The 27,895-nt window shown below is 38.9% G+C and overlaps 1 protein-coding gene across 32 annotated transcripts in view; it reads right to left on the bottom strand.

Moving 5' to 3' along the window:
• TENM3 (teneurin transmembrane protein 3) overlaps positions 1-27,895 on the bottom strand; it is a 1,314,113-nt gene that overhangs the window by 26,623 nt on the left and 1,259,595 nt on the right. For 30 of the 32 annotated variants that reach the window (XM_042015030.1, XM_042015041.1, XM_042015010.1 and 27 more), the window contains 7 exons: positions 22,230-22,497; positions 21,540-21,683; positions 17,628-17,877; positions 17,178-17,198; positions 11,733-11,965; positions 11,015-11,169; positions 9,293-10,167 (listed from right to left, as the gene is read on the bottom strand). In XM_042015030.1, coding sequence (XP_041870964.1) covers positions 9,293-10,167; positions 11,015-11,169; positions 11,733-11,965; positions 17,178-17,198; positions 17,628-17,877; positions 21,540-21,683; positions 22,230-22,497 — 1,946 coding nt within the window. The remainder of the gene's footprint in view (positions 1-9,292; positions 10,168-11,014; positions 11,170-11,732; positions 11,966-17,177; positions 17,199-17,627; positions 17,878-21,539; positions 21,684-22,229; positions 22,498-27,895) is intronic. The other 2 variants (XM_042015032.1, XM_042015020.1) reach the window with 1 other exon arrangement.

Genomic DNA, 27,895 nt, shown 5'->3' with positions numbered 1-27,895 from the left:
GCAACACATGAATTTAGCATGCTGGGGATGCTTTACTTTTTGCCAGAATACTGCCAAACTTCTCACTCACTGCTGTATGGTACTGCAGTCCTCCATGCTGTGCTGATTGCTGCAGCAAACACCTGCCATGTGGAGCCACAAAACCAAGGACTCTCCCACACCTCACATACCTGACATGCTCCGTACATGCACATGAACTTGCACAAATAAACAGTGTTAACGATGACAGTGCTTTCTGAAGAGCAGGAAGAACAACTCCAGTGTCTGTGCCTGGGGAAGGGGTGCACTGGGAGCAGCGGGACGGAGGCAGTGTGGCTTACATGAGAGGTATTTTTGGGGATGGAGCAGCTTTGCAGTGCTGGGGGTGTGCCTCAACAGCTCACACTCTCCTGAACTGAGTGCAGCCAATTCAGGAGCAATTCAAGGGGGCTTGTTCTTATGAAGATGAGACAAAATTACAGTAGCTAGGCTGTCATCTGCAAGACCTCAACACTCATCCCTCACTTTTCAACTTCCCTGTAATGGGAATTCACTGCCCATGAGCCCTGTGGGGTGCACACAGGAGGGATTCTGGATTGCCAGGGTGTGCCAGTGGGCAGCTTCCCGCACACAGTGTCTTTAACCTCAGGGCTCCTCAGGGCTGCTGCCTTGTCTGTGTGTCACCTTCCCCAACTTCTTAGCTCATCTATTATTGCACAAATAAACCGTGTGTCTTGTTGATATAAATACCAGAGTATGGCCTTTTAAATAAAAGAAATGTTGGTGTATATATACTTTGTGTGACAGATTGTTCCTTGCTGTAAGGTCTGCTTACACTGTCAGAGCTGAGCGTACAGGCCTTTAGTGAAAAAAGGACATAAGGCTGGTCTGTTTGGCCAGAGATTTTGCTCACAGAATAAGCTGTAATGTTACTTTTTCCCCCTTAATTCCTATTTGGTGGTAGTGTGGGGATTTAATTTAATTTTATTTTTATCTTGAAAGGTAAAAACTCCATGAAGCTGTTTTTACAGGGTCACAAAAAGTGGACAAATCAACTTATTAAATTACACTATGTTTGAAAAGCAAATTTAGTAACAGGAAAACAAAATTATATGCATGTATTTTTTTTCATTTAGGACAGCAGAATACCAAGGCAGTAAGCAATAATTGCTAGATTCAGGTTCTGTGGTTAATTTAGAGTAACAACCTTTTTCCTTCGGAGCACAAGTCACACCCAATCAATGCAGGCTTCAGAAGTAACTTTCTCTTCTTTGGAGGGGACTCCAAAGGTAAGACTTTAAACTGCATGTGCCTTGTAGGCTTCCTAGAGAGCTGATCAGTCTGGTCTCACTGGGGACGTCAAGGAAGACCAAATCTCTTGATGGGGCTTGAAAATATGTTTGAATACAGCATGACTGAAAACAGAGAATAGCCTTTTCACATGGGATCCTGAGTTGTCTTTCCACCCTCACCACACCAGGTTCCCTGTGAAGTGAGTGTGAAGGAGGATGAGCTTACCTATTCAATGGCTTCTCAGGTCTGCTTTTATTACTTAGGAGAAGAAACAGTAACATTGAAGAATGAAGAAATGGGTAAATGTCTACTAGATGAGACATACTACTGCTATCAGGGCAATTACAGGACACACTGCAGTTCTCTAAAAAATTTCACATTGGTATCTAATGTTATGTATTAATGGATTATTTTTAACATGGCTGCTTTTTTATTAAGCAGGGTGAGTTTGAAACAGCAAATTTGTGCTCCAATGTTAGCACAAGTCTTACAAGACTAAATAAGATAACATGTAGTATGATATCTACTGTAAAGCTGAGTTACAGTTCCAGTTTAGAAAAGTGTGAGACATAACCTCTCTTCTTTAAAGTTGAAGATAGAAATTTTAAAAATGTATTGAATGATTTAAGAAGAAACATGGTAAGTCCTGTCACCAAGCACAGCCTTCATGAAGTTCCTCTCAGAAACTGCATGTTGCATGAAACAGGGTTACATACTTGTGTAGTGTTGATGTACTCAGTGCAAAGTTAAAAAAACCCCAAATTAAATATGTCAGCTTGATATTTTTCCCTACAAGTCCTCTTTAGGTAGGGGGTCTACTTAGGTTGTTTGAATAGAGAGGAAGAGTTTTAATTGCCTTTTGGCCAGCCTTGCTTCCATGGGTCTACACGAAGATGTGAGAGAGGGTTATGGCTACTAGATCTTCAATTTGTGTCATGTTGAGAGGAGAAGAAGCAAATATGCTTTAAGAGAGAAATGTATGTATAGCATGCTGTGTTGTGCCAGGCAAAGTGGATACAGAAGCACTTATGCAAGGACTGGATATCTTAAAAATATTCCCAAAAAGATAGTTCAGAAACAATTAAGAATGAAGAGAATATGTCTTTTGTTGCTTGAGTATATATAGCATGGGAAGGTTAAAGACACTGCACTTGTAAATCACAGTTTGCAATCAAAGGCTCATATGATTCCACAAAAGTCAATGCAAGAACATGACAACTGGCTAAACAAAAGTGCTTGAATGAATATGGGTAATTATTTTATAGCCACTACATTTTATACCGATGCAGCAAGAAGCAGTGGCAGTAAAAGCAGAAGGCACCAAAGGTTGTTGATAGTAAAAGGATAAAAATACCTAAAAAGCACTATGATACCAAGAACACTCAGATAATGTTGTTTAGTAGTGATAAAAAAATCCAGATTACAATTTTGTATAAAGTTACGGTATTAGTAAGAAACTAGAATCAAATTAGAATGAAAAAAAACTGCAAAAAAAAAGAAGACTAGGCATTTTTAGATATTCATACTACTGAAACATAAAATGGGATAGAAAAATCAGCACAAATAGAAACACAAATGTTACAGGAAAATAACCCCCAACAAATGTTACAGGAAACGGTACAGAAATATTAATTATGAAAACTGGATTTTGAACCTCTTAATATACAGTAAAAGTGCAAGTGAATTGACACTACTATTAGGGTATAATTTTCCTCTGATCAAATTAAATACTTGCTTTTCAGCATAAGTTCCATAAAATTTTCCATAGCCAAATCTCAGTATTTCCAAGTCAGACTCCACAAGCAATGTATTAAGATGAAGCAGAAGAAAAACTGCAAAACATAATCTATTCTCTGTTGCCAGCTGTTGACAGTTACAGATGATGTGCCTGGTACTCGGGGAAACTAAACAAGTCCAAGCCAGAGGCAATAGCTGACTCGGTATCACAGAGTTTTAGGGAAACCACAGCACTGAATGCATTGCAAATAAAAGCATAATATGCAAACTCTGCAGCACACAGTGAAAATAGATTTTTTGCTAGCAATTCTCCAGAGTCCATAAATTACTGTAAGGATTTCACATTCTGCATGATTTCACCACCTTTCCAGAATAGCTGGAAAACTCGTTAATTTAACTGTGGGAGCAAAGTAAACTTGTAAGAGCTGTGCCTGCTAATGTCACTCTCTGTGCTTCCTGTTGCATTGCCTTGAAGACAAGGACTTGAGTGGGAGAGAGGAGGGGAAGGAGAAGACGGATGAGTTCAGGGCATGAAGTATCAGAGGAAACATTGGATGGACTGTCAAGAGATACGAGAGGGGATTGTGAAGAAATTCACCGCTGGGAAAGGAAAAAGCAGGGAACTCAAACACACCTTAGGGAAATAATGGGAGATGTGGGAAGTAGCAAGATACAAGGTAATAAAGTAAGGAAACATAACAGGCGGTCTGGAGAGCAAAATAGAGTCATGGAAGAAAGGCAGTGGATTTCCAGAGAGGAGGAGCCATCTTAGCCTGGATCAGACCTCTGGCTGCTGATACTGCTTCTAAGAGAAGAGGAAGAAAAATGAGAGAAAGCTGAAAAGAGATAAGGAACAGTGGCTACTGGGATTACTTAATGTCTAAGGAGAGCACATGCAGCCTGAACCTTCCAGGAGAGCTTGTGTGGTGAAGGAACAGCTGTCTTTTTACAGAGGAGCCTGCAGAAGCACCTGGGCTGTGACAGCAGAGGGACAGAGCCCAGATGCCCAACACCGGGCTGAGCACGATTTGTTCCAAAGAAGCTGTCGGGCAGGACTCCGTGCCCGTGAGGGATGGGCACGGTGCCGAGTGCTCCCAGCGCACACGGACTGCAGCTCTGCCCCAGCAGCTCTGCCCGGGCAGCCAAGGCTGCTGGCTGCTGGTCCTGGAGGGATTGTCCCTCGCACAGCAGCCTCTGCCAGTTCCTCAAGCTACCTAAGGAGCACAGAGCAGCCACAGGCTGGCACAGCTGCCCGGCTGGCAACTGCTGGAATGCCAGGGCTTTCATGGAGACCCGGGCTTGCAGCCTGGGGGCTGGCCGATTACACAGGGGCACCTGCAAGGCTTTTTAGGTTTTTGCTTCTGATACTTCAAAAACTTAGGTCCAGAGAAAATGCTCTTTTTGTGCACTTGGCATAGCTATCTGTATGTAAACTCAGAATGGAAACTGCTGCACAGAAATAATGTCATATAGGCTAGCTAGGAAGTGTCACTTCCAAAATGCTAATATGCAGATAATTAGTTTAACTTTTAAGATTTATCGATTTAAATGTTCATATTATGCATACATAATATGCAGTTATATTTAATATTTTCCAGCTCAGATATCTCGCAATTTTGTAAGAGAATTTGATTAGGCTGATTACTTTTATACCTTGTTTAATACTATAATTTCATTATAAAACCTAATCTGGGCAACTTTTAGATTCATATGGCTCCATTGGTTTTTTAGTATGCATGCATTTTCAATCATTTTTGTAAATGCTCTGTTAATACCATTTTTATTCAGTAAGTTTTTGGACTTTTGTAAACAGGTAACAGTTACTATGAATTTGAGTAACAGTGCTTTACAAAAGTATACATTCTTGAAATATAAAGTGTCAGTTTTGATCAGCACACTATAACCCTTGAAAAAATATAAATTTATAAATCCATTTTGTCATAAAAATACTAAAAATCCCTGAGGTCTGTAAACAAAGAAAACAGATTATATGATATCCTAAGTAATTCAAACTAGTACATACAATTTCACTGTAAAAACCAAAAAGAATGTAAAAAAATATTTCTTGTGTATTAGTCCTTTCCTTCTTCAGGGAAAGAGGAGACTAAATAAAATTAACTATAGATTAATTAGTGTCCAGGCTAAAATAAATAAAAAAGTAAATTTCTTTTGGATCTGATATTAGTGTGATTTAAACTGTGGAAAAAAGCCACGAAAAGAAACAAGACCAAATGGTTTAGTATGTGCCAGAGCAGTGATTGCCAATTTTTGGGATGCAGTGTTTTTGCAAATATTTCCCATTTGCACTGAAAAGTTCTGAAAAAGGAAAAAAGAAAGATTGAATCATTTTCATAAACCTGCTCTCAAACCACTGAGAACTCAGCTGAAATTATATAAGTTCTTTGGATCCATGCTCCACTTATACAACCAGATTGGCACAGGAGAATAGTTAAAAAAAGCTATTCCTGAGTTGCTCCAAAGGCTGAACTTTTTATTACTAAACCCACAGTATTTTTCCTCCATGTATCTTCAGCCATTTAAACAGATGTGTGACAACCAAAAGGTGAAACAACCCAGTGATACTCAAAGCTAGTTGGCAAAAAGGCACTTCTAGTCCATTGGACATTCAAACAGTTGAACAGTTTTAACTGTGAGTGGGGAAAAAAGTCTAAATTTACCACAGAATATAAGTTCTATCCTTTTCTCAAAATATTTTGTGAATTTGAATAATAGAGTATAATAAAATACATAAATAAACTGTGATATTAAAAAAAAAAAAGCATCCAGAAATGAAGTTGAAATATTTTGCTATAGCTAAAATAGAACAAGGAAGTCAGAATGATTTCTTTTCATAATTTCTTACTCCTCACTTGATGTTTGAGGGAAACCTTTCCATTTTAACAAGGCTTCATTTTTTTCAATGGAAAACACTTCACCTGAAAAGGTTTTAGCCCATACCACCTACAAACATGGATATGCAGAAGCTGACAGAGATACACACTTGTACATCATGTCACCCCCACACAAACTCTTCTATGATAATTCATGGTTTCCATCTATTTGGCAATAGTAGCAGAAACCTCTCAAAACCCAACATCATCAGATTTAATGTTACAAATCATCAGCACCAAAAAGTCACAATAATACTTGATCTTTGAATAAAAAATGGCAAAAGAGTTGTGTTCACAACTATTTTTTTCTTCAAAAGGGAAATATACAGATATAGATTTGGTGCATAGGGATTTTATGTTCAAAAGAAGCAAGCAGCTATGATGACTGATGGATGTTTTTAAGAACACTGTTTTGGCAAGAAAAACACAGTGCCTTCTCCCCTCCCCCCCTTATTCCATGTAGCTTTACATAACCAGTACAATGTTTTATTTTTGGTATTAACTTGTACAAAGCATCATAGAAAACATTACTGTAAGGGACCTTGAGAGGTCACGCAGTCCAACCTCTACCCCAGGGCAGGATCTGTTCTTCCTGCATTGGCCCTGAAAGATGTCTGATCTGTTTTTAAAGACAGTCTATGAACGGCAAGGGGTCACTATCATTGTTGTCTGCTCCAGGGCTCCAAAATCTTCACCGTGAAGTTCCTCTAAATTTAGTCTAATCTGAATCTTCCTTGTTGCAATTAAACAGATTACTGCTTCACCATGGCTACAGGGAGGAGATAAATATCTTTGCTTCTGCAAAAGCCTCATACACTTGCAAATTTGGGGAGAGTGAAATTGCCTAGCTTTTTCCATAATTACTTCAGCTTGGGAATTCTAACGAGACATTGGTCGGAGGTAATTGTTTAGGAAGTGCATAAGCAGCAGCTTGGAAATAATACTAATACTTACTGAGGGGAATAGCCTGCCCTTTGGGTTTTCTGTAAGCCAGCTGGACATACCCTAACTCAGACCAGAAAGTCTGCATGAGAGCAGATCAGGTGTGGAAGATGGCTATTTACAGTCTCAGGAAATAGCTATGTACTTCATGACACACAGTACCCTAAATTCTCCCTATGATGAAAAATATAGACCTATCACCCACTGAACAGTGAATATAATATCCACTTCTTTGCGATCATGCACACGCCATTAAGATATATTCAGGAGCCACCAGCTACTGTGGTACACCACAGTAGGCTACACAAAAACTACAGACAACATGGTGGGAAATTACTGCCCTGATTAAAACTCCAGGTCCTCAATTAGCCAGTATGGATGCCAGCATGGTTTAGAGTGCCTGCTGTACCCAGCAGATGCCTTAATTTCTGTACGGGCCTTCACTGTCCCCCAAACTGACTGTCTTGCCCAACTTGCCTATTGGAAACAAGTGGCTCTGTTTGTCACAGTTAAACACTGAATTTACTCTCTGTGGAAAGGGATGGCTATTCCCAGCCCACCTGAAGCTGTGCTCTGGTCTCTCAGCATACAGGACAGGGCTAACTCATGAGAAAGAGAACATTTGCCCTCCCAACTGAACACTTTTTCATTTCTCTGTGTACCCTTGCTGTGCTTCTGTGTCCTCTTGGCAGGACCTAAAAAGATACACAGCGGATGCACCAAAGCACAATTAAATATTACAGATGTGTGCTAATACTTTGGGAAGGTGCCCGCTACCAAAGCCCTGCCAATTTACAGATTATTGTAAGAATACCTTAAAACTGGCAGCAGTACCATCCCACCTGCTGTCTTTGTTAGGGATCAGCATTTCTAGCCCTGTCTCCACTTCAGGACACAATATGCAGTGAAGCAGCACCTGCTGCTCTTGTGTCTCTGATGGGCATCTGTAAAGGCTGGAGAGTACATACAGGTGCTCAGAGTCCTCCTGCACACTGCCTCAGCCAAATGTACACTGACAGAAATATGAAGTTATCTCAGAACACAGATGTTTGGCTTTGCTGCCACTGCCTGACACTGGCACTTTATTTTCTTTATCATGTGTGTTAAATGGAAAGCTTTTTTTTAGGCCCTGACCTTGGCAGCAGTTGCTACTGCATTTCATCATAAAGATACGAGAAAAGAAGAGGGGGAAAAAAAAAGAAGAGGGACTTACTGGATTTTCATGATGCCCTTTGTAAACTCGAATAGCTCAGCTAGAGGGCCTCTTAACAGTTTTACTTATCATACTAACACTGTATCTTCCACTCCTTCATAGACACCTGTTTACCCAGCCTCATCATGTCTTTCATGTGATGAAAGTTAAAATGTGAGTTAAAAATACACATATTTTTCCAGCTGGCAGAGACAACTGAAAAAACCCCTGTGTTCATTCTACATTGATCTTTTTTGAAATAATGGTTTCTGTTTTAAGCTGCATTTTTGGTATGTTTTGCGTAGCATATCAGTTGGCATTTCAGATGATTTGGAGATGATGTTGCCTATAAAACCTGTATGTCAATTCTCTGGTTCTATTAGTTTATCTATAAATTGTCATGATCTTCCTTTAGTCAATATACTTGAGGATTCTGTAAATCGCTTTGCTAATCTGTCTGTTATGAACAGGCATTGATGACTTAATAAGTGTAACACAGGCTAAAGCAATTCACTGAAAAGATTTTTTCTGAGGTTAGTAAAATTACAAGTCCTACTGTTTCAGTAATACCTCTTGCTGTTGTGCTTGCACCTGTAAACGACATGGTGCTGGTGGTTTCTGTGTTTTCAGTTTATTCCTACAGGAACGACACTTCCCCCCATGGCCCACATTTCTTTTCTCAGCTTCCTCCAGCTGGGTCCACCTGTGTGAAATCCTGCTGTGCTGTCCAGGAGATCCTTCCTGCATACTTGCCACTCAGTGAAACACAACCTTTTACTACCCACCCAGATGTTATTTTTGGGTAAAAGACCACGCAGAAATGCTTTTACTTAAAAAAAAAAAAAAGAAAAAAAAAGAAAAAATTGAGCAGCGAAGACAGATTTCTTGTCAGTATTTGCAGCAGAACAATGTCAATCTAATGAGCAAGTGGGATGAAAATCTAGTTTTTGATGCAAATCTACAAAACCACGCTTGTCTGAGTTACAAATTTCTTGACAAGAGTGAAATGTTGTCTCACTATTATTTCAATATATAAAACTGAAGTTCAAAATAATGAATTCAAAATTATTCAGACCTAGTGTTCAGAAGAAGTCAGACAAGTCAGACAGAGGAAGACAGCATGGGAAATTAAAAGTATCTTTCTGTGCTTTTTGTTATCAAGGGTCAACTTTACAGTTACTTCATCGAGAAATATTTCAAATGGTCCTGTAGAACTCAATAAAACTATAAGGCATCTGACTTTATTTTATGTACTTACTCAAAAAAAGTGGTCCATCCAGTCTCATCACTTTTAGTTGCCAGAAGTCCACTGTTGCCGTGGTAGGTAAATAAGACCAGCTCCTGCCCTTGTGCAGTCATGCTTTTCAAACATCCATTAGTGCCTATGGTCAGCCAGATGACTTGGTTATCGGGAGAGACCACTCTTACTGGCATCCGGTTGGGATCCCGCCTGATCCGAAGAGTATTCCCATTGCTGTCCGTTACCGCAGTAATATCATTGTCATTACTGTAGCTAAAATTGTACAGGTAGTCTCCGGTGACTAAACTCACAGTGTACTGGTGAGTACCGTTGACATCAAAGATATAAAGCTCTTGGTCAGTTGGAGAAGCAACTTCATAGAAGTTCATTGAATTCATTAAGGGTTTGTTCTTTGACACAGCCCGTATCCTAATGTTTCCCAGATCAGCAATATACAGGGTGCCATCTGGAGACACAGCTAAGGAGGAAGGAGCATTAAGTTTGGCATCTTTAGCATAGCCATCTCCATTTTGGTAACAGTCACAGTTAACATCATTTTTGCAATCACACTCTGAGGGTATTCCAGCAACTAAAGAGATCTCTCCATCAGTTGTGACTTGTCTTATCCTATTAATCTTCTTTTCATCAGTTTCTGTAATGTAAAGTACCCCACTGTAGGACACGGCGATGGCAGTGGCTGACTCCAGCGTGGTCTGGACAGCGTGTTTGCCCACCGTGTACTCCACCCCCGGAACCTGGCAGTGCATCGGCCTCCCTGCAGCAATGCGAACCTGACGGTTTTCAGTGATCTGCAGAACCACATTGTTATCCAAAACATAAATGGAGTTATCCATTGGGTTGATAGCTAAGTCTGTAGGCCATTCCAGGCGAACCTAAACAAAGAGAAGTGTTTTGTTAAACAGTTAACCAGTGAAGATTAAATGAATTAATTAACCTTCAGTTTTGGACAATGCTGTAAGGATATTTTCCATCTGCTGTAAGCAATCATGACTGAAGAACTTGCTTGAATACAAGCAGCAAACTAAAGCTTTTCAGGGAGGAAGGGGGAGCAATATTCGGCATCCATTTTATTGAAAAGAAAACCAGTTGCATTGAAACTGTAATACAGGCTGAGTTTCCCCTCCAATAAATGCAATACTTTTCTGTATCACAAATGCATAAATAACTACAGAGACAATGTCTAAATCCTTGTCAACAGTATTAATCTTTTATTCTTGTAGCAGCAAAAATAACATACTACCTCCCAGATCATGAAACACTGTACTCCATTTTTTGAACACTCCACTACTGACATGTCCCTTCTTACCTACACAAGCTTTTTAAGACAAATAGAAAAATACAAGGGTTCTGTGTAAATCCTTTCATTCACTCTAGTAGGCTAAGGATGCCAGCAATTCAGGTAACATCAACGTGCCAAGATAGTTCTAACAGATATGCCATTCTCCCAGTATTTACTACCAGGCTTAATGTATCCTGCTGATAGTTTTGCTGTCCTAAACCAAACTGAACTTTATGGGCAGAAGAATTGAAAACAGCAGCATTTATAGCTAAGAGAATACAGTGCAATTCACACCCTTGGAACAGGTTGCTTTCTCCCCCAAACCTGCTGTTAAATGTCCATCACGCACTCCACCCAGTTTTATTTTAAGGGGCACGAAAGCTGCATTTCAATTTCTATCCCCAGCTCAGCTTTCCAAATTAGCAGCAACTGAAAAGTACCTGGCTGATATGCATGCTGGTATCACAGGTTAGAGGTCGTGCTGAGGTGAGGTCGTTGGAGCCAAGCAAAGTTGATATTATTCCATTCTGATCCACTTTTCTGATCATGGTCCCATCAACAAAGTAGATTAACCCATTCTTGTCTATTGCTATTCCTTCAGTGAAGCAAATAAAAATTAAGGGTTTTTTGCTGTACTAGCAGTGAATATATTATCCATAACTAAGGGTATAGGTAGCATGTATCTAGTGGAAATTGCAGGCAGTAGGTAGTAATACAGCTTGTTAATGTATCTTGTATAACAAACCAATATTCATCATGAAATCTACTACTGTTGATTGCATTTACTGTTCATTTGCTTTTGTGTGTTGGGAAGGGACTAGCTTTTAAGTTAACCTTAAACATGGGATAAGTGGAACCAAAAGCAATGCTCATTTTAGATCTTCACTGCTGCCTGCCAAACACATAATCTAAATGAGCGTTTAAAAACGCTCAATAACCACTCAAGCCAAATACTTCCTAAAAAATCAACCCTAATTGATTTCAAAAAGATCAGTCCCCTGTAGTTCTCTTCCTCGATAGATTTTCTACTTGGAAAAAATCACTCAAATCCCCAATTTTTGAGCCAACTATTGAATTCAGTAATTAAACACGATCATGCCCCCAGCTCTGAACTTTTGTATTATTTTGAAAGGTACAGAGGGGTAGAACTCTTTTTACCTTTAGGGCTCATGAGAGTTGCCTCCACAGCCTTGCCTCCATCACCACACCTTGCCTCATCGAACGGCAGGCACTGCTCCCCTGTTCCTCCTATTACCTCAGCATTTTTGGTCAGGTCTTTTGCACCAGTGAGCGACTTGGGCCGATAAATCCTGCGTGTGTTCGTGTCGGAAACATACAAATCTCCTGTCACGGGGTCAGTTGCGAGGTAGTATCTGTGAGCTGGGTTGTTGCTGTAAAATGGAATTACACATTGCATATGCTCTAGTTAATTGCACCTAACATTGGATCAAGGAGAGAATGGTTTAGTTCCTATGCAGTGTGCAGTAATGCAGAAAGAGTTAAAGTCAATGGTGATGCTCCATGCATAGGTAGGACAGGTCATGGCCCCAAGATGGTTTTCGTCCACATTTCTCATCTGTGTCACAGCCAGCCTAATCTAGATTAATCCTGTGGGGAAAGAAGGTCCATTTTGCCTTTGATGCTCTCAGGCCAGTTGAATGCTGTGTCATTAGAGACTGCAAATGTCTCTCTGATAGGCCAAATCAAAATACTGGAGTTTAAAACCTTCCAAGAGTTCTGGGAACCTTGATATTGTCCCAAATTTTGCAGCAGGAGCCCAGCCCTCACTTACACTTTGTTGCTATTATCCTATCTGTTTTATTATAATTTATATAAGGCTGCTGGGGTTAATTCATAAACAGATAAGGCAGAGCTTGAATGATGAGTTCACAGGCAAGAGATAAGACATAATTCATAAGTATTTGTTTAATCCACTGCTTTCAAATGTGTGATACGCATGATTTAACACATTAGGAAATGTCATCTCTTCCACCAGAGACCAAGAAAAGCTTTTTCATTCTTCATAAGTCAGAGTCATATTTCAAATAACTGTACACATTGGCACAAAACCGCTAACTATGCCAGCACAGTCTTTATTACAGTGAAAATATATATTGCTAACCATTTTCCCAGAAACATACATTTTGCCTCTCCACTGGTGCCACATAATTGAGAATTACTGTCTTTTCTTCCCTGCTGGTAAAAAAAACAGCCCTGGAGATTACCTTTTGTGTTGATATATTATGATGTAGAAACTTAACCCACTGCAGTTGGGATTCCTGACCTAATTTATGGCATGAAGAGCTGAAATAAGGTCATGTAAATACATGAGGTAATTTCAGATGCTCCCCTCATGGACTGAAGCAGAGTGTCAGAACAGTCACTTCTGATGTTTGCAAAAGCACTGCTTAAACAGATCTACCAGTCTGGTGGTAGCCAAACATCTGTTCACAGAATGCTATACTTCACGTTTTGTAAATACGTAACTGTGCTAATGTAACACATTTTTATGTACTGCCACTTGGAAAATGCAACAAGAGACCAACAGGAACAACTTGTGAACAAATTATGTCTTTTAGCAGGAACAGATTTTTATAGCTATCCAGTTACAAAAACACAGAAAAAAAATGTGTTGCATAAATAGGATTTTATTTGGTTTTAAGACTTTTAACATGTTGGTCCAGAACGAATGAAACCAAGTGAAACAGACTAGTGAAATCAAATATGCAGTGATTAGCACCTCTTAAAAAGCTCTGCTATTGCACTGTTGTACAGCATGTCTGAAAACAATCAAATGTAGGCTTACTTTAAATTTCTGTCTGTTACAAATCTATTATTGCCAATGTGCTAAGTAGTTGGAAGGTATTTTCAAATCCTTAATTTATGCAGCGATCATTTAATATGATCACTATGTAGTGTACGAATTATTTATACCTCCACAGACTGCAAATTAAATTATACCCATTTACATGATTACTTTGGTCTTTAAGAAACTTTGCAGACACTTCAAATATAAACACATTGCAAGATGTGAAATGTGCAATTAAATTTTATTTCATTGTAATTTAAAATAACGTTCTTTCTTATACTACTGAAATCTAAATTAAAGTACCTCTCTTCAACCCATCTAACACTGCCTCAATCATATTTTTCAGCCATTGGAATAAGAAGTCATCAAATCAAAAAGTAAGTAATTTATGCCTAACACAATTATTTATTTCTAAAAAGTTTTAAAGCTCTTTTCTTCATAAATATGAAAATGTATGTTCTAATTAATTCCCACAAAAAAGAAATTGGGATGAATTCTCATGGTAAGCTATGGATCCTTATCAAACCAAAAAAATACACCTGATAATTTAAATGTATTTTCTCCTTTTATTAAAAAATCCCCCCAAGTTTGGGAGTGCATAGAATTTTACTATTGAATCAATAGAAACTCTCCAACTTGCCTTATTTTGATATCTAATGGCTCCTTTCTGAGCTGATACTACAGGCTTAACCTCAGCATTTCTTTTCAGGTGAAGGTTAAATAGCTGCGGTGGCTTTAGCCAATAGAAACCCCCAATAATTTATGGGAGAAAGGCACAATTTGAGGAACTGAATAACTGTCAAGTGAAAACTACATTTGTTTTCTAGCCAGAAAACATCCATGAGCACTATGCAGATCTCAAAAATTGTACAGGGATAAGCAGCCAGCAGCTGGAAAGCTCCAGAGTTTATGCTATTTCATTGTAGCCTGAAATGGAATTAAGCTTCTACCAAAACAACAAATGCAAAGAAGTGAAATCCCCAGCCTGTGACTTATTGACTCATTCAGTATTGCCTAATCACTGTCAGTAGCCTGCAAAACATGGAGTTACGTACCAACACTGGCTCCTGTAAAGACAAATGATTAAAAATTAACTTGTTCTGTCTATGCCAAATAATAATAAGTCCTTTGAATTTAAAGCGTGTACACATGTGCACGGAGCTGTAACAATCTATTTCCCTTTGCTTTTATCTTGCTTAGGCCGATCTTTTAATTCTTCAGCTGTCAGATCACCTGCACTGCTCTCCATGTACAGGTTTTTTTGAAAATACTCCTCCTGTTTCAGTCCCTGTCTCTCTTGCCTTCACTATGTGCCCTCTAAACCATATATCTCCTCAAAGCTGTTTTTATGTTTTGCTAAACTTTTTTTTCTGGCTCTCTACAGACTTGGGATAGTGCCACAGCCTACAAATTACCTCCCTGTCTTCAAAGTCCTTCTAAAAATGACTTCTTCCATGAATGCCTATCAGCATTAATCACCCACAGGCAGCAGTGTATAAAGACATCATTTCAGCTTTGAGATTGAAGAAATGTGAGGTCACTGGTACATGAGAGGAGAAATTTAATTTGCATTCTCTCTCTAAAATAGAGTACAGGCTTCTTGAGGTAGGAGACACATCACACTCTGTGCTGAAGCACTGTGTTTATAGGCCAGGAAAGGCGAATTCTTGAATAGGTAACAGATCTGAACTAGTATTTAGCCTCATTCAGTAGCTTTACTTGGGGAATGCATATTTTAGTGCATTTTCTTCTAATACATAGCAATTATGTAATGCAAAGTGGTCTGTTGAGGGCTGTTTGCCAAACTGCAGTTTAAGTAGAAATATCCTCAGCAGTCTGAAAGGCTTGCCAGTGAAACTGGACATTTGCTCCCTTCTCCTCTTACAGGCCAGACGGATGTGCTTCCCTCTGTAGCATTTCACAGGACCCTGCACGAATTTACGCAGACAAAAGAAGATACTTGGTCTCACAGTGTGTCGTTAGCTGGAGAGCCCATGGCAAGAGGATTTGGTGGATCCTAAAAGTTTACACATCTTAAATAAAAGGCAGCTAAATTAATAGAACAAAAAGCTGCCAGGGGATATTAACCATAAAGATCCCACTCTTAGCTTAGGAAGTCTCTCATCAGCAAACCTCCAAGGCTGAGAGTGGACACCAGGAAAATGTTGTATGATGCGAGAGAAAACTCAGACTTTGTAATAAATCGTGTTGGGCTGCACAGTGGGCTCCACACCTCCTGCCTACTGGCTCCTCAACTGCTCCTGCAGAGCCAGTTCTCCACAGTCCTCTATGTCTCCTCCTGCCTCAGGAGGAACCCCCACTTCACAGCTGCTGTATGGGCCCATGCTGTTACACTAATTTGTGTGGTATGATTGCAATTTTGCTACCTGGAGCTTCTGCATGTTTAGGCATGAATCAAGCAGAAAAGCTTCAGTATTCTCCCTCACCAACTTTTCTTACACGCAGGGATCCAGTTTCTGAAACGCTGCAGTTGAGGCTGTGACCACAGTTCTGCCAGAGGCAGGAGAGGGTGGTGCTATTAAATCACAGCAAAACAGACCTCAATATGCATCCACTCTTTAATCCCATTTGTACATTCCACATCCCCATTTTAAGTATTATTCCACATTCTATATATTTGCCAAGACAATGTCCTATCTAGTTGCAATCACAACTTTGTGATAGCACAAGGGATATAATTCTTTTACGAGTTGTGGAGCGAATACAAACTAATTGCAATAGTGAAACCCTAAACCCACCAAACAGAAGAGACTGCCTCTGAGTCATCCCTGGAAAGAAACCCATAAAACCAATTCTGATCATTAGCACTGATGCAAGCACCTTATTTATTCATGGAATTTTTTGCCTAACATATCTGAAACATACTTTTGAAAACATAAAACCCTTCCTCACACAAAAGTATGTCCAAAGAAAAGTGAATTTAAAAAACAAGGGCAACAGAGATGTGACTCTGGGATTGTTTAAAAACAAGGAAGGAAAATGATGGGCAGCAAAAAGGAGAGAAAGGGACCAGTGGACCTGCTAAACTGTATACTTAGCAGTTCTTCCACTAAGGTTTGCAGGGTTTCATGTCTCCAACGAGATTTTAGCATGACTGTTTTTTTTCTCCTTGTCAGCACCAGCTGCTGTGGCAAAGAAATTCTAAGCATCCACCTTCTCTTCTGTTCTTGTCATTATTATAGCGATGCCAGGATGGATGAATGTTGTGCTACAATCCTCTGATTACTCTTGTTTATATGACCAATCTTGTGAGTCTTGGTGTATTTTAAAATCTTACCTCCTGGAGTTGTGTTATTGTTATTTCAAATTCCATTATTAAAAGAAGTTCACCTTTAAAGGGACAAATCTGTTAAATGAGAGCCTGAAAATATTCAACATCAAAAGGCTAGTGAAATGAACTCCCTTGATATTTTCATATGCCATTCTCATAGTATTTGGTGTATCTGATTAATGAGTGAGTTTTGATAGGATCAGCAAAAGTGCTGCCAGCAAGGAGTGAGCAGAGATGAGGGAACAGCAAAGGAGGGCACACACAAGCATAACAAGAAGCCTGACTGTGGACAGAGAGTGATGAGAAAAGAGGAACTCATTGGAAAGGACGATACAGCCTGACAGCTGACATAACTAAAACATATGAACTCATTATTTTTGAAAAATACTCCTCTTTTCTAGTAATACATCTCAGAAATGACTTCTCCATTATAAGCATTCATTTGTTAAAAAAGAAAGAAGAACAGTTAGAAAAATATAAATCTTCTTTAAGGAATGCTTACCTATGTCTAAAATCTTTATTTCTTGATGGGAGCAAGTAAAAAAGAACAGAAAAACATTATTAGACAAACATTCAGAAAGGATGTTAAAAGATGAGAAGAAGGCAACATTTACATCTATCATTAGTGAAGTGGTGAATGATTGTCCCTTGTCCACTTACGCTGACCAAGTACATTAACTCTTAAAATGTGCAGAATTATTACTTTGAGTAGATTAAAATCTCACATTTAGATAAGCATAGTTAAAATATTTTATGAAGGTAAAATGTTTTCTCTTTAGTTTTAAATACTTCTTCAAATGTTTTAAAATCTTTTGACTCAACTTTTTTTTTCGTTCCCAAAAGCATTCACAAACTCAAACTTACACGACGTAAGAAATCTAAATCTATTCAATACTTTAATTTGCCACAGTAATTCATAACTCCAAAATTCCAGCATGAGAAAAAAACATACCTTAGCTCCAGAACACTAGTTACATTTCCAGATGGGAATATCCGCCGAACATAGTTGAAATCCCCCACGTACAGACTGCCATCTATCCCACAAGCTAAGGCAACTGGAGCCAGTAATTTATTACCATCAGCTTGACCATTACAACTTGGACAGGAGATGCTGCGTCGTCTCCCATTGCCCATAATGCTGCTAACAACTGGGGGTTGCTGGGATATAAATTGATTTTCACCATTCCCCTTGTAGAGGATTCCTGGCAGATAATACAGAAAAAAAATAAACCACAAACCCAATAATGTTTGTAAGAACTCTGAATGTACATACATAAAATAATGCAAAAGTATTCTAAATATTCTTTTAGCTGGTTAGTGTAAGTTTAATGAATTTTAATTGTTTCACCACCTTATTTTTCTCATTAAAAATAACAATTTTATTAAAACATCTATAGTTATATTTAGGTCATAAACATGCAAACATTAGATTATCTTGTCCACAAAATTTAATAGAAACACTAAATATTGTAGTTCTTAAAACCCCAAAATATTTTCAGTTGTTATTTTTAAATGTTAATGATTTAAAAATCATTATAGTTATAATCATTAGTTATAATCCAGAATAAAAATTGTCATGTTGAAGGAAATGTAAAGCATGTGGATGAAAGGAAGGTCTGTGCTCCTACATCTTTACAGTTCTGAAATAGTCCAGAAAGGACTGAAATTCTAATGTGCTTTATAAAAAAAGTAAAAGAATATATTTGAAAATTGTATTCCTAAAGTCCTAGTATAAATAATTATGAGTATTATGTCAAATGTAATCTGAAGTGGATTACTGTTGCAAATTGTAAATATTAATTAAAGAGCCACTTCAAAAAGTTGTAGATTGCCTCAATTTTACATTATAAAAGATTCTTTACTCAGCTCACAACAAAAGTGTTCCACTGGCAACAAAGTCTGCCTCCATACCATGTCTGCAGTTATAGGCAGTTATTAAAAATGTCAAAACAACAAAAAAAATGTGGTGCCAGGCCAACCTGCCTCTAAAACTTAATTCTGCTTTGAGGCATGAAAGAAACAATAATTTTGTGAAGACAAAGCAATGTGCCAGCAGTATTTTTCTTCTTTATAGCCTATGTAGGAAATCTGAGAGGAAAAATGGATGCTTTATGTTAAATCTTCAGTCTTGCAGGGGAAAAAAACCCAAGTATGCTAAAGTGTTGCCAGGACCCTCATTGTTCAATCTCATGATGAATCCATTAAGGTGTCCTCTACACGTGGTCAGCTATTACAGTTCTACTCATAAGTCACAATGTCTCTTTCCATGGTATAATCCATGTAAACCACAAGTCTCTTTGTCCTATGCAGAGATCTGGGTTTTATTGATTGCATGCCCAGAGCTTCATGCAGTTTGGAGCTGAGGGATACAGTAATCTTTTGAGAAGTTTAGAAGAAATTTAAGATGTATTTCTCTTTCCCTCCTCACTCCCAAAGTGCACGATTTGTACTGAAAGGTATGAGAAAAAATACTTTTCTTTCCTCTTTAAATGTTTGAGGTGTCTTCACTGCTTTTAATGTTATAAACTGCAGAAGATTATAAATGTAAAACCAATATACAGAATAAAATTGGAAAATATGAAAATGGTTTATGGAAACCTAATGGCAAGTAATCTAAATAAGTAATCTAAATCAAAAGAGGAAGAATGTATTTTTCATGAATAGTTAAAGCCAGAATGCATTAACAGTATACGAAATCCCCTCTCCTATGATTACATCATTTATGACAATCATGGCACTATAATTTTGCCAGAAATAGCTGAGTTCTACAATTTTCATCAGAGGAATTCTAGAAGTCAGCACAGTGCACTATTGCACCTGATTTATTCTGTCATTACCTTGAAAAATTGGTCCTTCACATTTCTCCTGTTATCACAGACTAAAAGATGTACATTAGACTATTTACTGCAGTAGTTTGGATTTCTGTACAAACACTGTCTGCACTCTCTTCTGAATAGATTTATGCATCTCATCCACCTTGTCATTACAACTCTCCACTTGGTTTATTCAATTAGACACATGACACTTTGAAAAGTCATTACTTGTCAAATGTACTCTTAAACATAATTCAAAGCCACCAACAATTTACCTAGCGAACAGAATCAATCTTACATATATATTTATAATTATAGCTCTTTACATTTTTAGATGGATTACTTTACAATAATTTGCACAGGTTGTTTTTTTTTAAATTTTAAATTAGGTACAATGACACCTTTTCCCTTGATTTGGTTACCTTGTTTCCTCACCAGTCAGAAGCAATGCTTTAGGTGTCGACTACCGTGTCACAGATAATAAGCCTGTGTACTAGGGGAGACCTTCATGGGACATCAGGTACTGCAGAAGTGACAATCTTCCTGATAATTACTCAGGATTCCTCTGTTGCATGAAAATCCAGTGCTACCAGCTGCTACTTTAACCCATGTAACTACTTATTTCATCTTTCCTACATGCTTCCAGCCAAGTTTTTCCAAATTTCTTCCTGTTCAGGGTTGAGCTGAGGTTTCCTTAGCATGGCACTCTGCAAACAGTTGCTGAGTAGCATGCTGGACAAATATACTTTGATGCCAAAGTTACTGTGCTACAGCAAATTGCAGCCAGAGAGGAGTGAGAATATGAGCCACCAACAGCTCTGCAGACAGCAAGGTCTGCAGAAGGAGAGGGAAGAGGCGCGGCAGGTACCAGAGGTGAGATTCCCCTGCAGCCCATGGGAGAAGACCATGGCGAGGCAACTGCGTCCCTGCAGCCCATGGGGGTCCATGGTGGAGCACATATCCACCTGGAGGACCCAAACCAGAGCAACGGGATGCTCAGAGGAGGCTGTGACCCTATGGGAAGCTCACTTTGGAGCAGGCTCTTGGCAGAGCCTCTGGACACATGGAGAGAGGAATCCATGCTGAAGCAGGTTTGCTGCCAGGACTCGTGACCCCACAGGGGATTCACACTGGAGCCATCTGTTCCTGAAATACTGCACCCCACAGAGCAGACCCACACTGGAGCAGTTGTGAAGAACTGCAGCCCACGGGAAGGACTCACGTTGGAGAAGTTCATGGAGACAGACTGTGTTCTGTGGGGAGGGAGCCCATGCTGGAGCAGGGAAGAGTGTGAGGAGTCCTTCCCCTGAGGAGGAAGGAGCGGCAGAGGCAGCGTGTGATGAACTGACCACAGCCCCCACTCCCTGTGTCCCTGCACCACTGGCAGGAAGAAGGTGGAGACTTGACAATAAAAAAGCCTGGAAAGAAGGGAGGGGTGGGGGGAAGTTGCTTTTAAGATCTGGTTTTCACACTACTGTGATTTGACTGGTAATAAATTAAACTAATTTTCCTAAGCCAATTCTGTTTTGCCTATGACAGTGACTGCTGAGTGAGCTGTCTCTTTCCTTATCTCAACCCATGAGCCTTTTGGTCTGTTTTCTCTCCCCTGTCCAGCTGCGGAGTGAGTGGGTGGCTTTGGTGTCCAGTCAGAGTCAACGCACCACAACATATCCAACACAGACTGTCTGATGAATTTATTCATGCTATGAATTTATAGGATGAAGAAGCATGACGTTTGATGTAAATCCTGGAAACACAGAATATCCTGAGGTGGAAGGCACCCACAGGGTTATTGAGTCCAACTCTTGGCCCTGCACAGGACAACCCCAAGAGAGCATTGTCCTAACACTTCCTGCCAACTCTTACTGGCTTGGTGATATGACCGCTTCCCTGGAGACCCAGGGAAGCTCAACGCATTGACTATATGCAAAATGTTCTATAATTTCCTCTTTCAAAAATAACAGAGCAAACAGTCAAAATGTTTGAATGAAAGACCTGAAGTGCAGGCCAGTGGAGCAGTAGAACTATTAAGAAGGAAATGAACTCCTTACCATTCTGAACATCCAATACATGATGCTTATCCAATGTCCAACCACCCATGTTGGAGGCATCCAGTTCATAACCCTGCAAAATGGCAGTCCGCTTTTCCCAAAGAGTTAGATCCAGGCAGGACTCATACTCGTAACCTACAGACACTGAAAAAACAGCACATGTCCTGTTAAGTGCAGGATCTTGTTCTGAAGAAGAGTTTAAAGAATGTGATTTCCTTGAGATACATACAATCTTTTGCTCTCCTAGGACACATGAAAATTCCTATGGCTTCTTAGGCATGTTGAAAATACTGACCAGAATCTTGGGTTATTAAAATATTTTTAGTTAATTAGAGTAAGTGAATTAAGACAGCCATTTTGTGATGTAAGTCAGACTGCTATTGTGCTTTACTTAAAGTACGCAGAGGTGCAGACTAAATGTATTATTAGGCTGAGAGCTACTTCATGGGAAGGAATAGAAGTCAAAACCATCACTTTTCATGTGAATGAAAAGTGCTTTCTTTTTCCTTTTGAAGAAATTTTTTTCTCATAATTCAAAGCTTAGATTAGTATTTTTTAGTATGTTTTAATATCCACTGATATTATTTTATTCTGCAAACCATTTTCAACTCAATGGATACAAACATTTGAGATGTGCTTCTGTATGTTCAAGACAACACTAGAAGTGCAAAAATCCTCCGTAACACATACCAACAGCTTCAGATAATCCGTAGACCCTCTGATTGTATGCATCAGTTTTATCCCATATGAAGGTGTATGCTAGATTTGGGGATGCAGGGAACCATTTTTGGAAAAGTCTTCCCACCACTGCCACCATAAGATGAACCTTCATTAAATTAAATGGTATAACAGATTGGGTCATAGTAATCTTCAGTACAGACTTATATCCTGCAGCCCTGGAGCTCAAGTATGATAACTTCAAATCAGTTCCTGGTATTGTCGTTTCTTCATGAAGTACCTATGCATTGTTAAGAGAAAAATACAGTATTTAAATGATTTGGAAATTAAACAAAACAGTGCAGCTATCATAAAAGGCTGCCTGACATATTACATGACAATCCATTAGGAAATATCATCTATATTTGGCCTTCATGGTTAAAAAACCCCATAAATAACAACATTTCACACTTTTTCTAAAAAGTCAAGTCTAAATTCTTCATTATACTGAAGCTGCTTAGTTGGTACTTTCTGCTCAAGCGTTTCAAAATTATCTCCTTTATTTTTATGGGACGGAAAGGAAGCATGAGAAAACATTCCAAACTGATTTTTCCTGAGAAGGCAAAAAAGCATCTTTCATCTAAGTGAAAATTACCCCTTATTATGCTGCCACCCATGTCCCAGTTAATAAAGGCATGTATAAGAAAGGCAGTAGAGCCTCTAAGGAGAGCAAAGCTTGACATTTGGGTTGGGATGCCTAATTGCTCCTGTAGGAGCAGGAAGAACTTTCAGGTATTTTATTATTTGCATTACCAGTGGATTATAAATACTCTAAACTAGAGCATTCTTCCATTTATTTTGAAGACAGATAAGTAGGATGCCTCAGGGAAAGTTTTTCCATATTTTCTGATCAATATTCACTACTCAGATATCAGCTTATCACTTTCACATTTCAGAGAGGTGGAATGAGTCAATTTTATTTTTAAAAGGTTCCTCCCCTCCTCTACCTTGTCATTTCCTCTGAGCTGCGGAGCTTTTGTGGGTGATGGATGGATGCAAAATGTTTCTGTGTAATGTGGATAAAGAGAGCGTATATTGTTCTATGCCTCAGTCAGAACATAAACACTGCAGCCAGCACTTTGAGTGAACAGCTACCAAGTATCCTGGTTTATTGAAACAAACAAAAGAAGAAGAAGAATGTACCTAGACACATATGTAAAGATAGTGTTTCTTTGGTGGAGAGTGCAAAGGTTGCAAAGGATGCTGAAGCACAAGCCCAGAACCTTAGTGGTGTTACAGGAACACTCTTGCAAAGTAAATTTAGAAAAGTTTATTTTACTTTTCTGTCTCCTGATCCCGAAGTCTGAAGACCAAACACTATTTAGTATTAATGGAAAGCACGCTTCAGGAAACGCATTGTCACAAATACTAGGCTTAAGACTTTAGTGGGATCAAAACCTGGCTACTAAAGAAGTGCTGCTAGCTCTCTATGCAAGAGAAATCCTTGGACACTGCTTCTAAAAAATTGACTGTGTTGAATAGGGTCAAATAATGTGGTTGATACTCAAGGAGGGCAACAAGTGCTACATCCTCTATATTAGCATTTTGTTGGCTCTAAAGAAAGATTTATACAATATTAATTATATCTGCCTCCTTCCCAATAACAGTAACAAAAAATCAGAAATACTATTTTGACTCATTGTCTGGCATTATAATTATTTACATCTGATAGATGGAGACATAAAACTGTTGTTCTCCATTAAGACTATAATAGAACTATAGGAAATAAAGTAGGAATTGGAAGATACAAGACAAATGAAATTACAATTTTTAAATTCTTAATTCTTATTCTTTGAATATTTCTTTGTTCCTCTCCAAGAACCTGGCATCACCGAGAAGAAATGACAAGTAGTCACCTTGAAGGAGGTGAGAGTGGCCTCATTTCTCTTTGTAAATCTAGTCTGCTTTCCCTCAGCTCAATATACAGACAGTGTCTAATCCAGAGAACAGGCAAATCTTTTCTACATGAACAAAACCACCTCTCTCTAGAGAGGTAAGTGGTTGTGAACACATTCCTTTTCTGAGACTTTGAAGGAAAAGCACAAACCACCCAGGAACAAAAGACAAATTCCTTCTCAAGACATCAGCAGGATTCTCATATACTGCACATTAAAACTAGTCTGACAGATGGAGGTCTCTGTAAGGAAGAGGAGAAAAAGAAGTAATGTGCTTGTAATAGGACACAATTTAATGGATTTCAGTGGTCTCCTGTTATGACCATTGCTTCTTTTTTACAACTGCAACTGTGGAAGAGCAGTGTTAAACACATAGGTGGTCTTCCAGGACTCTTGGCTAAGATAACAGGCAATAAAGAGGACACCTTGAAGTTTCAATTTTCAAGAAATTCCACTGTGTATTTGGATTACTATCAAATTAGAAACTAGGACACTCATGCAGTTCTCAGCGAGGTTTAAAACAAAAGTTAAACCCCTATTATTAGTTTCTGCAGAAGCCTCAAATGCCTCCTGGAAATCTGACTTAAAACTTCCTTTTTTTCCATAAAATATCCTCTGTAGTAATTTATTTTCTTGAGAAATTCAGAAATGTATAGGTAAGGTTATGCAACTCAATCTCTCTCCCAGAATCAAGCATTACAAAGAGAATTAAACAGTTTAATGTTCATCCAAAAAGGTAAATCATCACGCACAGCAGAGAGCTCCTATGGGAGCCATGACACCACATCAATTGTAAAGCAATCGGGAAAGTCATTGGGTATAAAAGTCACATCAGGAATCACCAACACAACCAAACTGTCTGCACTTTACCTTTTCCAGACTGAGTATCAAACTACCTTCAGAAAGGCTGAAACCCTAAGGGGACTGAGCCCAACCACCAAATTCTAATGGCTGATATTTTACTTATGGATGATCAAGCTTCTCTTAAGGACAGCTATGAAGTATTTAACTTAGGGGACTGAGATAAGGGTCACCTCAATCTTCACAGAGCTTGTTGTCCTGAAAGTTCAAGCTGGTGTCTGAGTCACATAAATTGTGCAAGGCACCTCATCTCTCATGGTCAGCAGAACTAAAGCTGTCCAGGCTCTAGGATGCTTTCCTGCTCCAAAATATGGTATCACTCAACTGACATGCTCTGATGGTATTCAGAACACTGAAAAAGTAATTCAGTTAGGGGGAGAAATGCCTGCTGCATTGCTGTGATTTTTTTTTTTTTTTTTGGCAAATTGAGCAAATTCAGTAGAGGATTTGAGGACAAATTTCACAAATGAGTGCAAACTTTAGTCCTAGTGTCAGAAAAAGGGTGTTTACTGAGAAGTAACAGCTGAGCTGATGCATTAAAATGTAACAGGATCTAGGTTTGAGAGGGGTAAAGATGGCATTTTTAGATACTGGCAACTGCTGCTATTACATAAAGGCTGAGATTAAGGAAAACCAAAATTATACTTTAAGTAGAAGCTGAAATTGCTCATTTCAAGAGAGAAAAAATGTTTTTCTTTCAAAAAAAAATCCAAAAAACCAAACCACCAACCCAAGCTAAAAAAAAAAACTAAAAAAAAAAACCAAAAAAACCCCTTTCCTCTACAATTGAGGCTCTTTTGAGGCTTGTAAATTAGTATTTAAATCAAGGAGAAATAAAAAAGGGAAAAATACTTGGTTTTTCTAGACTTAAAACATGGTTGAGGTGCCACAGAGAAGAGGGGTAGGAGAAAGCCAGACACATGTAGAAATATAATAACGTGTCTATAACAGAATAAAGATAAAGGTATGTACAATGTCTCAAACAGAATGCACAAGAGAAGAAAACCATAAAATTGTGCTGGAAAAGAAGGATGCATAAATGGAGATATTTGGTTCTAAAAATAATCTCCATTTTTTTCTCAGTATGAACTTGAAATTCTGAAGATTTTAGCTCGGTGAAACTAGGATGCAGCATGCATTGAATACTGGGATATCTAGATATCCTATTATATTGTTAGTTTAAATGTTAAAATAGGTTAATTTCTTTGCTGAAAATCTATCCACCCTGAAATTACCAATAATTATTAAGTCATTGAGGCTCATATTTTGTCCTGAATTCCTCTGGGTAAATAGATTTTGCCAACTTCTGCCACACTACTGCCAGTAGTGAGAGTGAGTCTGAGGAGAGGAACCTTGAATATATAATTTGAAGGAAAACATCTAGTTTTCATTCTCTCATACACTTGAGGTGATGGAAACAAGCTGCTCGGAATCTGCAGAAGGCATCCTGCAAGCACATGTAAGAGTGGCTAATAGAAGTTTAGAAGAGGGAAACCCTCAAATACTCAAGTTTCAGAAGTGCTCACTGTGACTTATGTGGGTTTCTGCCAGGCCACATGGCAAACAGACATTTTAGGAAATAATTAGGAAAAAGAGAGCAACAATATTACCTAATACATAAAAGCAGCTGCAGCTTAACCTGATTTCCCTCATCCACATGCAGTTTATTGTCTCCTTCCACACTGATTAATTTCAGCTAGTTAAGTCTAGGCAAAGCATGGTAACTTGCAATTAATAGTAGATAAAATCATGCCTAAGCAGTCCAAATTTAGTTAACATGTTATTATCAACCCTCTTGAGTAACGTTCTATTGGGTCTGTGATCACCTCTTTACCCACTGTGTTTGTTCTTTTCCCTTGCTTGCCTTTTTTTTCTCAGTTTTCTTTCATGCTGCTCCTTTGGCGCAGACTTTAATTCCCCCTCTGATCAATTTGGGATTCATAAGCCACTAAGTACACTCTTGGAAACATTATCTCCAAGGGATGATGAAGCACTTCAAGGGATGATGATTACAGCAGCACATCATTTTCTCCTGCAGTACGTGGTAGCGAGTGCTGTCACAGCACACAAACAGGGTGGCTAACACTGACTGCAAGTACACAGGGAATGACTTCTTTCTCTGCGCCTTCCTCCAGTCTCACAGCCTTTAAACTGACATTGCCCCTTTTTATATGAAAAGATCAACAGCAGTTCCTCTGGAGCTGAACTTACAGTTTTGAATAGGACCTGGTTCTGCCCATCTTTTATAGAGAGGAGTGATTTTCTTGGGTGACAGATTGCTGAGCATTATGCATTTCTGAGGGGAACCTGACCCGAAGGGGTACGTGCCAGTCACAGCTGTGCAGCTCCCACTTGCTGAAGCAGAAAATTACGTGTGGGAAATTTATGTGTGGGATAAGCAAGGAATATAGAAGAAAATACTGCTTCATGTTTTTTTACACAGTACTGAACTGGATTTTTGCACATACAATGAGAGTAACATTTTCCCTCATCATAAATCACCCATCAGCACCAACTGCCTAAGACCCACTGAGAGTATCTCTCCTTCCAGCTGGTTTCCTAGGGAGAAACAACTTGACCCAACAGTCCTGCCTATCAGACCTCCCACCTCACAAATTCTGAACCTGGTACACAATTTCAACCACATTTTAAGTAACAGTAGAAATCTCCAAAGATAATTCAGTTCCTTTAGGTTTGTTAAAAAAAGGGTTCTGGTAGGGAAGAAGTAGTCAATTTGGGACTCCCGTAAGAAAGAAGAAAAGGCTGAATGTAGTCTGTGGGGAAGGACTGGATGCAACAGACAGATGGAATTACAGCAGTGGGTGGGAATTAGTAGGAATCCAGTCTTAGTCCCACTGCTCATGAAAGAACTTGTTTACCTCG

The sequence above is a fragment of the Corvus kubaryi genome, unplaced genomic scaffold (assembly GCF_017639235.1).
Source record: "Corvus kubaryi isolate FWS band 111438036 unplaced genomic scaffold, C.kubaryi_AGA036_p1.0 split3-131, whole genome shotgun sequence".
Classification (NCBI taxonomy): Eukaryota; Metazoa; Chordata; class Aves; order Passeriformes; family Corvidae; genus Corvus; species Corvus kubaryi.
Note: the sequence above shows the minus strand (reverse complement) of the source record. Positions and strands in the feature narration are given on the sequence as shown.